General features: G+C 28.5%; 3 protein-coding genes across 3 annotated transcripts in view; all 3 read left to right on the plus strand.

The window, feature by feature from the left end:
- Nucleotides 1-1,715: 1,715 nt before the first annotated feature.
- LOC145938831 (uncharacterized) lies at nucleotides 1,716-5,782 on the plus strand. Its single transcript, XM_083042627.1, has 3 exons — nucleotides 1,716-1,825; nucleotides 5,167-5,401; nucleotides 5,633-5,782. Exons 1-3 carry the CDS (start codon nucleotides 1,741-1,743, stop codon nucleotides 5,643-5,645), a joined length of 333 nt encoding a protein of 110 aa, XP_082898753.1. The 5' UTR covers nucleotides 1,716-1,740; the 3' UTR covers nucleotides 5,646-5,782.
- A 1,666-nt stretch (nucleotides 5,783-7,448) lies between these two features.
- LOC145938792 (uncharacterized) lies at nucleotides 7,449-9,287 on the plus strand. The gene is given in 7 exon segments (XM_083042552.1): nucleotides 7,449-7,538; nucleotides 7,541-7,645; nucleotides 7,801-7,852; nucleotides 8,032-8,159; nucleotides 8,289-8,655; nucleotides 8,828-8,951; nucleotides 9,045-9,287. Coding segments are annotated over 7 exon segments (960 nt in total). The 3' UTR covers nucleotides 9,139-9,287.
- Nucleotides 9,288-12,768: 3,481 nt separating this feature from the next.
- Nucleotides 12,769-15,211, plus strand: part of LOC145938608 (calaxin-like) — a 71,134-nt gene continuing 68,691 nt past the window's right edge. Inside the window, exon 1 of the mRNA XM_083042362.1 lies at nucleotides 12,769-13,082. Coding sequence (XP_082898488.1) covers nucleotides 12,769-13,082 — 314 coding nt within the window. The remainder of the gene's footprint in view (nucleotides 13,083-15,211) is intronic.

The raw sequence follows: 15,211 nt of genomic DNA on the forward strand, positions 1-15,211 counted from the left end.
GTTAAATGTATTTTTAAAGTACTTGCTAATTGAAAAATTGCTCAAAGCGAAGCAAATCTATGTACGATATTTATATATGTCATCTTATAATTTTATTTATATAATTCACTGATATTTTTCCATTATTTTATTTTTAATATTTTATTGAAAGTTTCTCGATCTCTTTATAATACACACACATATTTTATCAATAATTTCAAATACAACTCTTTCAATACTTTCTATAATCCATTGTATATAATATTTAATATTTAATAATAATTGATAATTGAATATTTAAAGACCATGCCAAGGTCTCTCGTATTCTAAACAATAATTTACATAAATTATGTATATATTCACATCCTCTTTAATTAATGTCAAATATACATACCGTCTTTATTCATTAATCAAACTTTAGCTTAAACGCAATCGATGATCTAATTAGAGATTTAAAAGTTAAGAGAAGCTTGATTAACCTGCGTAGTCCATAAGCCCTCAATCAAGTCAAGTTAATAGTAATAAGATTAACAACATCTAAACGGGAATCCCCGTGTATTCGTTCAATGACCTAAGACCGTGAAGCCCCGAGAAAAATCAAGGCTACCTGTTGACCATTAATGTATCTCCCAAGCAAGCAAGATTACACGGTTTTTAAAGCATGTCGGCTGTTCCGGGAGTTCAAGTGGTAGGTAATGTTGGACGATAAATATCCGAAGGCTACTACATACGTATGATGACAACTTGAGAAATAGTATTTTAAATATCGAGTTATGCAATAACCTGTATGGATAAAAAGTTTAAAGGTTGAAAGGGTTAAAAATTGAAATAAATTTTCTTCACAGATTTTTTTTATTATAAAACTCTTAATAAAAATGACAAAAACTTACTTTCTTTGTAAAAGAATTATGTCATTTTATTGTTATATGTAAAATACTTGATTATAAATTTTCCATTTCACTTTTATAAAAATTTTCCAAGAGAAAAACTTATATTTTTTCGCAAATGAATAATTATTGAACTCTCCTCTTTCTCTGTTGGAGGCTTTTTATTTTAAGAGAATATTATTTAATTATTATACATAATTTGCCGCAACTATTATTAGTTTTAATATTAATTTAAATTAATTAATAATTAATTTAATAGTAGTTTAAAAGTACTTCGTTAGAGAAACCTGCAACAAATATTGTAATGATAATTATTAATTTAAAAGCGTTAATCTTTAATTAATTAATTATTAATTCTTTTATAAATAAATGATCAAATATTTACAAAGGCTCTCTGAACATTAAAATTAATTAAAGTATTAAGAAAACGGGCTAAAATAAAGGCTTTTATAAATATCTTGTTAGCGATTTACCTGACCTTGCGGTCTTCGCGGTTTTCACACTTTCTCCTTCCTCTTAACTTTTTCTTTTTTGGAAATTACGATTAAGACAACTTATTAAGAGATACTGAGGATTGCTCGATCATGTTGCTCATGAAATAATGTTCGACCATACGAACAGGAAATCGTCTTAGGGACACCGAGAAACCGACGGCGCATCGTCAACACCTAACACTGACAAAGAAGAGACTCGTTTTGTTCGCGTTAATGATATACGGTTGATTTGATGCGGTCCGAAAGTGCCTGCGTTTCGTACCTGCGTAAAACATGCCGAGATATCCCGGAACGCGCGTATGGGTTGCCATATATATAAAGACTGCTTGGCCGATTTTCTCATTTAGCACTGGATACTCGCACTATCATCATCGGCCAGAATGTCAAGGATAGCAGTCCTTGCGCTTGTTGCGCTACTTGTCGCAGTTGCAGTTGCATTGCCAACGACGGCTTCGCAATCTCAAGGTAAACGCGCGACAAAAAAAAAAAGAAAACGACAAAATTTAACAAAGGAAATATTTGTGAAAGTGGTGACACGTGCTAAATATCGAATTATGTATGACGCGATTATGATTAATTATTTAATTGAATTCTTATCGAGATTAGAAGATGAGAAATATTTTAATATGATATTTTTCAGAAAAAATTAAATTTCACGATTTTTTATTTATCTTATAGATATACATATATACATATATAAAATTGGGATGTGTATGTGTAAAACGCATGTGTAGATTTAATTTCAAAACATGGCGTATTGCATTACTAATTTTGTCTACGTTCTCGATTCGAAATGTCAATTTTGTTGAACAACATATGCGTCACATATATGCATTAATGCTGCGTAATCAGTTGAACGAGTCAGTCTATCTACTTTATATGACGTTGTTGACATTTCGAATATTTCATGATTTAATAATAATAGGCTCGTATAAATTAACAAATTATTTGAGGAGTGAAATATTTAGGCCAACTAAACGAGCATTAAATCTTAGGTTGTTATTGTTTATTTTGAATTTGTATTATTATTAAAAAATTCGTAAACGTTTCGACTGTACTCAGTCATCTTCAATACCAAAATAACAAAAGTCACATTAAAATCAATGATTTACATAATAAAAAAACATATAAATCTGCGCAAATAGGAACAGCAAAATAACATGTTCTTACATAAGTGTGATCTTTAAAAGAATAAAAACCATTGATCTACTAACGGTAAGCAGAAAAATGCGTTGACAAAAATAATAACGAGGTGTCTTTTTGCAATTATAAGACATTATATAATTGTGAGCAACGGACTGTAGCCCGAGAATAATTTAAATCACAAATACTATTTTAGAATAAAGTCAAGATACAAAACAGTCGCTGGACAATGAGATTAAGTGAACAATTGTTAACAAAATTCGTCGTTAGTAGGCGAAGAATGTGTTGGTCAATATTGTGTATAAGATTCATAATAACAAATTGACGAGATAAGAAAATTGACCAACACATTCTTCGCCTACTAACGACGAATTTTGTTAACAATTGTTCACTTAATCTCATTGTCCAGCGACTGTTTTGTATCTTGACTTTATTCTAAAATAGTATTTGTGATTTAAATTATTCTCGGGCTACAGTCCGTTGCTCACAATTATATAATGTCTTATAATTGCGAAAAGACACCTCGTTATTATTTTTGTCAACGCATTTTTCTGCCGTTAGTAGATCAATGGTTTTTATTCTTTTAAAGATCACACTTATGTAAGAACATGTTATTTTGCTGTTCCAATTTGCGCAGATTTATATGTTTTTTTATTATGTAAATCATTGATTTTAATGTGACTCTTGTTATTTTGGTATTGAAGATGACTGACAAAGGACATGTCACAACTGTCCGGAACCGATTTGATTCTTCTTCAAATATGTTGTTAAATACACAAATCTAAAAGACACGTATTTTTTTATATGTGCGGATATTGAGTTTTAAGGGGTGAAACACCCCTTTAAAGAAAAACGGTATTTTTCTTTAGGATCGAATATCTGGTAAACTATAAGAGGTAGAAAAAAAAGACGTACAACAAATTTTAATGGCTTGAAGAGTACTTTAAAGTTATATGAACAAAATTTTTTTATTTTTACTTTTTTTTAAATACCCCCATCACTTAATTTTTTTTTTCAAAATAAAAAAATTTTGTTCATATAACTTTAAAGTACTCTTCAAGCCATTAAAATTTGTTGTACGTCTTTTTTTTCTACCTCTTATAGTTTACCAGATATTCGATCCTAAAGAAAAATACCGTTTTTCTTTAAAGGGGTGTTTCACTCCTTAAAACTCAATATCCGCACATATAAAAAAATACGTGTCTTTTAGATTTGTGTATTTAACAACATATTTGAAGAAGAATCAAATCGGTTCCGGACAGTTGTGACATGTCCCTTGTCAGTCATCTTCAATACCAAAATAACAAGAGTCACATTAAAATCAATGATTTACATAATAAAAAAACATAAATCTGCGCAAATAGGAACAGCAAAATAACATGTTCTTACATAAGTGTGATCTTTAAAAGAATAAAAACCATTGATCTACTAACGGTAAGCAGAAAAATGCGTTGACAAAAATAATAACGAGGTGTCTTTTCGCAATTATAAGACATAATTGTGAGCAACGGACTGTAGCCCGAGAATAATTTAAATCACAAATACTATTTTAGGATAAAGTCAAGTCAGTCAGGATAAAGTCAAGTCAGACACAAAACAGTCGCTGGACAATGAGATTAAGTGAACAATTGTTAACAAAATTCGTCGTTAGTAGGCGAAGAATGTGTTGGTCAATTTTCTTATCTCGTCAATTTGTTATTATGAATCTTATACACAATATTGACCAACACATTCTTCGCCTACTAACGACGAATTTTGTTAACAATTGTTTACTTAATCTCATTGTCCAGCGACTGTTTTGTATCTTGACTTTATTCTAAAATAGTATTTGTGATTTAAATTATTCTCGGGCTACAGTCCGTTGCTCACAATTATATAATGTCTTATAATTGCGAAAAGACACCTCGTTATTATTTTTGTCAACGCATTTTTCTGCTTACCGTTAATAGATCAATGGTTTTTATTCTTTTAAATATCACACTTATGTAAGAACATGTTATTTTGCTGTTCCTATTTGCGCAGATTTATATGTTTTTTTATTATGTAAATCATTGATTTTAATGTGACTCTTGTTATTTTGGTATTGAAGATGACTGAGTACAGTCGAAACGTTTACGAATTTTTTAATAATAATACAAATTCAAAATAAACAATAACAACCTAAGATTTAATGCTCGTTTAGTTGGCCTAAATATTTCACTCCTCAAATAATTTGTTTCATGATTTATTTTGTAAATACATTATACACACACACATTTGTTGAAAAAAAATATATATACATATTATCAAGTGCAAAATCTTTAATATATTAAATGTATTAAATTTAACTTATTAAATTTAATTAATTTAATTAATTTAATATATTAAATTAATTTAATTAATTTAATATATTAAATTAATTTAATTAATGAAAAAGAAATAATTTATTAAAAAGAAACGTCGTGAATTAATAAAGTTCAATTTTGCCAGAATTGGTCGATTTAATCTTCGTCAATTTTAAATTAATTTAGTTTAATATTTTAATTAAATATTTATATAATTAGTGTAATATTTTAATTAAAAATTTTGATTTTTAAAACAAATTATTATTAATGACATTTAAAAATTTATTCCTCAAAATGTAGCAATTTCATTTTGAGATTAAAGTTTCTCTTTTCATTCAGGTCTCGTAAGAATAGTCAGGGCAGCGCCGATAGAGCTCGTTCGTTTTAAACGCGCTTACGGTGGATATGGCCGTGGTTTTGGCGGCGGATACGGCGGCGGTTTTCGCGGTGGCTATGGCAGAGATTACAGAGGATTCAGCGCTGGTGGATCCTTCGCCAACAGCGGAGCCAATGCCGGTTCGATAAGCACGTCATTCGGCGGTGGTTCCTTCTCATCATCTTTCGCTAATGCTGGGTAAATATTGGACAAAGTGATGCAAGAACTTTAAAGCTCGTTGAAGATATTACAAATAATATGAAATCTCTCTCGCTGTGAATATATTAGATATAATTTAAATAATCTATTATTCAAAATTTATCGATTATAAATTATATTGCTTATTAATTATATATATTATTAATTATATTGTTATATAATAATAGTGTACATATTAGCATATGTTTTATAATAACGTTTCGATTGCAGGTCACATGGTTAGGATTTTGGATTTGGACGATGAAATTGGATCTAAAGACATGATCAATCATTATTAAAAGTGAACTTACGTGACAATAAATCAATTGTACTTGTACAATTTGTGTGTATAAATGTGTTTTCTTCATGTAATAAAATTCATTAAAAAAAAAATATTTCTTAATTTAATTGATATGTTAAAATAATAACTATTTAGCAATTTCATTAACTGCAATTTATAATAATAATTTAATACGTCTCATCGTGTCTTGAAATTTTTAATTCGATACGTTATTCAACGCTTATATTTTCTTCAATACCTATATTTTATCAGCGTTTAATGTACTAATGAAAATAATTAAGGCTATTAATTGTCTTTACTCAATCTTTATTTATAACTTTTATTTATCTTTATTTTTATACCAAACACATACACAACAGCCTAACAACTTTTTCATATTATATACATAATATAAGTATGCGCCGCATCGAATCCGCGGCGACATATAGTGTCGAATTTTAATATTTAAAGACGTGCCAAAAATTTATTGTTTGCATATTTCAATACTATATTGTATCTAGATTATTTATATATCATACGCATACGAGCCTACAAATTTTTAAATATATTTTATGATATAAGTATGCGCCGCATCGGGTCCGCGGCGACATGTAGTGTCGAATTTTAATATTTAAAGGCGTGCCAAAAATGTATCGTTTGCATATTTCAATACTAAATTGTATCTAGATTATTTATATATCATACACATACAAGCCTAACAACTTTTTCATATTATATACATAATATAAGTATGCGCCGCATCGGGTCCACGGCGACATATAGTGTCGATTTTTAATATTTAAAGACGTGCCAAAAATTTATCGTTTGCATATTTCAATACTATATTGTATCTAGATTATTTATATATCATACACATACGAGCCTACAAATTTTTTTATATATTTTACATGGTATGCGCCGCATAGGTTCCGCGGCGACATATAGTGTTATTATATAGTTATTATATAGAATTTTTATATTTAAAGACGAGCCAAAAATACATCGCTTTCATATTTTAATAGTATAGTGTATGTAGATTATTTTTATATCAAACACACGAGTTTACAAATTCTTTTATATTATATATATATACTATAAATTTATTGTGAAGAATATTAAACATGTAACCTAACTTAATGAGATCTAAATGGCAACTTTAAAATTATAAAAAAATTAATTATCGCCATTAATTATTTAAACTTTTTAAAAAATGAGAGAACGTGTTTATAAGTATACAGACACAATGTTAATTAAATGTCTCTCCGTTCAATAATAAATTATATTTAAAAAGTACGTTAAATTTCGTAACTATACTCTTGACTTTAAATTTATGAACTAATTTATTATTGCGGCTAATGCTTTAAACTATTATAATTAAATTATAAAATAATAATGAAACTAACACGAGACAAACGCAAACTCTCATTATCATGATCGTAGTTTCGATTATGTTACAATCGATCAATCACATACGGGGAAAGGAGTTAACAATACACGCAATACATATTGATTCCAAACGCGTTTGGAACTTCTCGCGTTTACATGACTTTTTTTTATAAGAGTTGCGAGTTGTGGTTTTACATTATCATCTCGTGCAAATTTTAAAATAAAATAATAATTAAAAATAATATTAATCAATAGTAAAACTGTATTGCTCTCGACATAATTTAAAATGCTATTACACATGTCTATTTATAGAATAATTGCAGTCGCATAATATCGCTACACTTTCGATCCACAGCGATATGTTCATTTATTCTCCGCCGGATGTTTCCATCAAATGTTTTGAAAAACGTATATGCAAGTGCCGTTGTTGTTCATACACAGGATGCCTATAAAACGGCTGCGTTTATCAGAGCGTAACCTGTTAGAGTTTCACTTACATGCCAAAGGTGACTTTGAGAAGTGATCGAAAAATGGAGATGAAGTTTTTCGTGATTCTATTTACTGCCATCGCGATTGGAGTAAGTTATAAATTAATATCCCTTTTTATACCATACGCGTATGTCGTCTATTTATTTTATTATTAAAATTTTTTTGCTCTTTTCATATTAAATAATAATATAATAAGTATATATCACAACTATCAACTCTATCTTGACGAAAATTTCATTTTCAGGTACAATGTCGCTCGGTCGAACTTTCAGACGTAGGATCTGTAGGAGGCGAAGGTAGGAAGATTGCATATTTTATCATATATTGTGTTAAAAATTAAGTATTTCCGCACTCGATGATATACGAGTGATTACGCGAGCAATTTCTATGTTTCCTAATTTTTTAATTAGAAGAATGGACTGTCGCTTACATAGATTTACATTTACAAGAACGTGTAACTTTTTGAATTTAATAGGCGAGCAAGTTGTTGTAAATATGCCAGAGCAACTAAAAGAGTTAATGACATTGTATGAGAAAAACTTTGGAAAGCTCCTCAACTTTGCCATAAAAATAAACGGAGATAAGGATAATAATGAACAAGGGGTATATATATTTTATAGAACATGTTTAAATAAATAAATTTTACAAAATATTGATTAATTTTACAACCATTCTATATAGATTTATTTGTCTTATTTAAACTAACCGACACTTTTTATTTTGTTATTCCAGATACAATTTTTGAATCAACTAAGCTCGCTCATGACACAATTTGTCTCAGGACAAACAATTCCAGAACAAACAATCCCAGAACAAACAATCCCAGGACAAGCAATTCCAGAACAAACAATCCCAGAACAAACAATCCCAGAACAATTTGGCCCAGAACAAACAATCCCAGAGCAAACAATCCCAGAACAAAGAGAAACGAGAAATATATACACTAAACTTGATAATGATACAGATTCCATCTTGCAGACATCGATTAACAAACCGACGATAAGGAGCGTAAATGATGTAAAAAATCTACTCGATTATATGAAAGAGATTGATATCGTCTATCAGGATGGGGATAATACTGATGAACATATCCGGATCAGTAAGTATCCGAAAATGTCTACGTTTTTACATGTTACACAAAAAATTTTATTAAGGCATTAATCAATTGGAATATATCACTAATACAATCTTAATTAACTATACGACCTGATATATCGTGAATATTGTATAAAATAATAAATGATAGTTAATATATAAAAATTTTAATACAGAACGTGCTGCTGGATACGAAGAAATTGCGTCCTTCGCAACGTTAGAGAAACGAATGACTAATATGCTAATCGATATCAAACATCAACTGATGCAAATTCAAAAATGCTTAGACAAGCTATGCAAGTAAGGTTGTTATAGAAATAATTGTAAAATCCAAAAATTCATTATTAATATGTTAAGAATATAATTAATAGCTAATTTTAATATATCTTTCAGGAAACATCATTTGACGTCGACGATCATCTCAGAAGAAATATCTGATGATAATACTTTTCCCATTAGTCAGCCGAACAAAGAATCGATTATATAGAATGAATACACTGAAGAAAAAAAATTACACATATTATCGTATTAAAGTTCTATAATATACTAAAATATTATTTAGAAATAAAAATAATTAAATAATTAAACTAAATTATACATTTTCTCATACAAAAAGAAATTTTAAAAGATCTTAATTACAATGTACTTGTATACCATTAAATACATTTTAATATTAATTAATTATAGACACACATGTTATATTACTTATGCTACATTACTTATGTTACTTATATGTTATTATTCTTATTACTTATATCTTATATTATACATAATTTCTATCGAATAATGTAAGTAAACTGAATAAATAAATTTTAATAAAGTTCTAAACAAAAATTTTATATGTTATCCAAAATTGTTTAATTTCTAGCTTTATTATAACGCGGTTTGTGTGTCTCGTCACGTTAAACGATGAAAATTTATGCATTTAATCATCGGATCTGTTGTTAGATATCGCGTTTAAATGTTTTTTCAACCTCGCTATTTGATACGTTTGATCGATAAAACATAGTCGCCTCTAACGACGAAGTCCTCATCACGACGGAAACAGTCCTTTGTTACTAATCGGTAAGTTTTTTCCTGATTTAATGGAATGTGTCGGTTATATTAAACGCATACTAAACAAACGAAAGATAATAAATTCGTTTTAGTAATCTTTAGCCAGAGTCTAACACCTCGAACTGTTATTTACACATGATGGGAGAGATAATGAGGACAGAAAGAGTATTGTGTCTTTGATTGCAGAGAGTGATAAATTATTTATTAGTGATCATATTCTTTCGAATAATTAAATATGCGATTATTATTAATGATTATTTACTGCTACATGTGTTACATTTTAACGTGGAATTAAATATTTTGATTAATTTTATTATAAGTTACATAATTTTGCATTTGTAATTAATGTCTACAAATCAAAATAATAAAAAATATATCTTGGTAACATAATATTCCTCTCGAATATATAAGATATAGATTTTTATTAATGTATATGCATACATATAATAATCAATTTTATACAATTTGCATTTTTATATAATTTTGCATTTTGATTTTATATAATTTGCATTTTTCAAAAATCTTTACGTTTCGTCAATAGTAAGACAGAATGATTTGTTTTACATGAAATCTTGTAAAATCTGAGAAATTGATTGTCATATCGGAAATTGCCAGGTGGTATATTTTTGATTCGTTTATAGATTAAAACGAAATTCACATGCATGCTACATGCAATTTCGTTGCAGAAATTGGAGAAGTTAAATTGAGAGAATCCATAGCTTAGGAATAGAAGTGTCGATCATTATCGCAGCACGATCTAATTTCGTGTGTACTATCATAGTTCTCATTCTATGTAAACCCGCATCCTAACATAAGGTTACATTTATTCGTAAAGTTATTAAATTTTCTATAAAATTCATACTTACATATAATTAATATAAGAGAAAAATAAAATAAATTTTAAAATTTTAAGTAAAAATTTAAAAAAATTTTTATATCATATATAATTGTCTTTAGCAAAATATTTTTAAAAAATATATATACGTATATATATAAAAAGCATAAGTGTGTATGTTTGTGTAAAACTAATGTAATAGATAGAAATAAATAATATGTAATATGAGAAAATTATAGGTATTTTATCCAAGATTAAGATTATTCATGCTTTCAAAATTGCAATTTTGTGTGCTATGAATTGTCTCCTTGCGTTTGCGGACGCTATTGCGTTGTTAGAAATGATTACTCGAAGATGAGACATGCATTATTCAAAATAATGGTTCTTTTAAAGAATTGTATCTCATGTTTCAAGCGCTTTATTATTTTGCTCACATAAATACATAAGTCTTATGTTTAAAAGTAATTTTAAGTATAAAAGATATATTATACAGTAAATATTAAGGATATATAGAAACTTGCCATTAAAGTTTCAAAGTTGCACTACTTTTAAATTAAATATTAAATTAAATTAAATACCAATGTAAAAGATATATTTCACTAAAATTGTCAAAATAATTATACATAAGTTGTAGAAATTGAAAAAGAGAGGTGTGCTTAGGTACTCCAAAGTTTCTCGGTTTTTCCTGTTCCACCTGGTACTGCATGCTAGACTGAAACAAATCCGAAATAATGCACGAGTTTCTGACACAACTCCCGAAGTGAGTTATATTCATTATCTAATGAGAAAAGTTTTTACATTTTATCTTGCAAAACAACTGTGAGACATGAACTCTTTACAGTAGCGTTTTTAATATATAAAATATTTCGCGATTAATATAATATTTTATTATATATATATATATATATATATATATATATATATAATATCTTTTATTTTCCATATAATTTAAATTATATTTACAAAATATAAATTACATTGCGCTCTATATCATAAATCGTATTGTTAGTAATTTTTCTTCCTATAAAATGTAAATTTTATTTTTTTCTTTCTGCACGCAGTTTAAATTACAGTAATTACACATATGTTAAGTGCACGATTTAAGTTCATTAGAATATATTATTCGTGCTATGAAAATGCACACGAGCCTGGAAAATCGACTAACAAGAGAATTATGTAAATGTGATCATAAATAATAATAAATTGATTGTACACGAGGGAAAGAGAAAGAGCGAAAGAAAGGAAGAAAGACAATCTTTTGATGAGTTAAGTTGGTTTTGATTGGTCGTTGCAATTTTCGATCATCGTTAATAAAAAAGGCTATTTCTGTAATTTATTTCTTATTGATCAATCGATTGGAATGCCTAGCGATTCGTGATAACGATTTCTATTTTCATACATTTTTTTATTTCTATTAAGTAAATTTGCATTTTTATTACAATTGCGATGATTGCTCTATTTAAATTACAACTTTCAAACAGCAGAGCAAGAATATATATACGTGATTAGTATTACGTTTTTGGGACAAAGCATTATCAAATTCAATATAATATACTATGCGCATTATATTATTATTTTTTCAATCATATTATTAATTATTAATTAATAATTATCACTTTTCCGTATTATAATAACAATTTATTATATAAGGCGCTCAGCAAAACTGATCAGGTTAATAGCTAAATTACGTATTATGAATAACTCAAGTCTGTTTGACTATTTACTAGTAAATTTCCTCGATAGCGAAGAATTACGTTTTAGTTAATTTAAAATGATTTATTGAGTTGTAATGTAACTTAAAATGATATTGTGTTTACATTGAATTTATGTTTCTGTCCTCTACATTACCATTAAAAACAAAAATCAAGGTGGTTTCATTTGAAAAAGTAACCTTGGCTTTTTATGAAACAAAAAATATTCGGCCAATTCTTATTATTGCAATTTGCTGATTAGAAACTGATAAATTTCTGTTTATGATTTTTTGTGAAATTATTGTAAGTGCCTGAAAATAATAATGAGGATCACTCTGTATATATAATATATTATATGTATATTTAAAAAATATTATACACAAATATTTTATTTCTTTAGGAGAGAAAAAATCTCAAAAATCTATTATTATAATAGATAGTGCCCTCCTCTCTCTGATAGTGCATACAAATTAAAATATCAATAACTCTGAATCAAAGTATCAATCAATTTGAAACTTTTAGCTACTGAACCGGTATGTCCGAGCGACGTAGCGCTACGTCGACAGGGGGTGATCAGTCGGGCGTCGGCGTCGGCGTCGGCGCCGAGCGTCCAACCAACAGTATAAGCGTTCGTGCCGGCGCAACCCTTATGAAGAGCGTCTCCCTATTCCTGACGAGCGGTCGCAAGGCATCCGTCAACTCAAAACGGCAGAGCTGTTCCGCATCCGGCAAAGGCGAGCCACCTCGGAGGAGACGTCGCAGAAAGATGCCGGAAGGCGGGGGTGCGAGAAACTCCGCGTACGTCGTCAAAGTGATCGAGTCCCTTAAAAAAAAGACGAGATTCTCCAGGCGAGTTGAATAAAAAATGTGTTGATTATATCAAGATAATTTGCATATAATCGCGCGATTGATTCTTATTTTAATTTTCTTTGAATTTTATTTTTATTTTTATTTCAATAATTTAAAAATCGCATTTATCTCATTTTTGTACTCATGCTAGTGTAATCGCAACTGTATTATCGAAGTAATAGAAAAACGTAACAATTTGCATTACAAAAAGTGAGAATTAAATTAAGAAAGATTTATGGAAAAAAAAGATATAAGAGGAGAATTGATAAAACCTGAAAAATGTATGAAACAATCCCTTTATAAAAAAAGGCATGTTAAGTCGATTCTCGAAAGTCTCAAAGTATTGTTGCTTCTTTTCCGCAATGCTAATTGGTTGTCTTAATTCGCGTTGTGCGTTATATTCATAGCACCGAGATTATCAGCTGATAACTGTCAAAAATATTAACAGAGTTTTAAATATTATAACATATTATTTAAAACATATCATTATTTTATTTAATTTTATTTTGGACTAACTATCAAAGCTAACCCTAGCGATAATCTCTCGATGCTATGAATATAACGTACAACGCAAATCGAGGCAATTAATTTACATCGCGAAAAAGAGGCAACAATACTTGCGAGAATCGACTTAATATGCCTTTTTTAGAAAGGGGCTAAAACGATACAAGCGCGATTCCTCAATTTTATGTTAAAGAGAATGATACAGAAATCAGCTGATCACTGTCAAAAAATATTAATCGAGTTTAAAGTACTATAACATTTTATTTAAAACATACTGTTATTTTAATTTTTATAACATAATATTATTTTAAAATTTAATTAGCAAATTAACGCTTTAATCAGCTGATGTATGTAAAAAATATTAATCGAGTTTAAAGTACTATAACATTTTATTTAAAACATACTGTTATTTTAATTTTTATAACATAATATTATTTTAAAATTTAATTAGCAAATTAACGCTTTAATCAGCTGATGTATGTAAAAAATATTAATAAAACGTTAATTTCCTAATTAAATTTTAAAATAATATGTTAAAAATATTAAAATAGTAATATGTTGTAAATAATACGTTATAATACTTTATTCTTGATTAATATTTTTTGACAGAAAACAGCTGATAACAGTCAAAAATATTAACCGAGCTTAAAGTAGCTAATTTCTATCAAAAAATATTAATAAATCCTTTCATTAATATAAAATCATAATTAACACATACATCACAATAATCTCGGCGTTGTGATTATCTCGATTATCAAAAAATTCTTATAGAAAATTTTATTTTTTTGTTCGCACTTTCTGTTTTAGATTTAAATACTAAATTTTTATGCATTGCATAATTAATTAATATATATTTTTTAATGCATTGATTGCAATACATGCATGAAAATATATGAATTATGAATGCATAAAAATTTATTATTTAAATCTTTACCAGAGAACAAAAGAAATAAAACTTTCTACAAAAATATTTCGATCAAAATATCTGCGCTTCTATTAGATTCGCGCGTCTGTACATATCCACCACGCTGCCCGCGAGACTGACCGCAAGCCGCAAGACTCTGAGCAGCGGTATCGCCAAACGCAGCCTACACGTCCGCCACGCTGCGCGTCTCGCGCGAGACTGACGATCAGTTTCGCAGTCTCGCAATCGCAATGTCTCGAGAATCAGTCGCGCGCGAGACGCGCAGCATGGCGGATGTGTAGGCTGTGTTTGGCGATATCGCTGCTCAGAGGCTTGCGGTCAGTCTCGCGCGAGACGTGCAGCGTGGTGGATGTGTATGTACAGACGCACGAATCTGATAGAAGCGCAGATATTATGATCAAAAGATTCTTGTAGATAATTCTATTTTTTTTTCTGTTAAAGATTTAAGTAATGAATTTTTATGCATTGCATAATTAATTTGTATATTTTTATGCATGCATTGCAATCAATTCATAAAAAAATATATATTAATTAATTATGCAATGCATAAAAATTCAGTATTTAAATCTAAAACAGAAAGTGCAAACAAAGAAATAGAATTTTCTATAAGAATCTTTTGATAATCGAGATAATCACAACGTCGAGATTAATTATGATTTTAATGACGAAAGATTTATTAATATTTTTTGATAGAAATTAG

This window comes from Prenolepis imparis, unplaced genomic scaffold, assembly GCF_030444845.1.
Source record: "Prenolepis imparis isolate NDT839.2.m4 unplaced genomic scaffold, iyPreImpa1.0 SCAF_7, whole genome shotgun sequence".
Taxonomy (NCBI): domain Eukaryota; kingdom Metazoa; phylum Arthropoda; class Insecta; order Hymenoptera; family Formicidae; genus Prenolepis; species Prenolepis imparis.

Coding starts and splice junctions, on each gene's coding strand:
- LOC145938831 (XM_083042627.1), top strand. CDS start 1,741: ATGTCAAGGATAGCAGTCCTTGCGCTTGTTGCGCTACTTGTCGCAGTT. Junction 1,826..5,166: donor GACGGCTTCGCAATCTCAAG/GTAAACGCGCGA, acceptor CTTTTCATTCAG/GTCTCGTAAGAATAGTCAGG.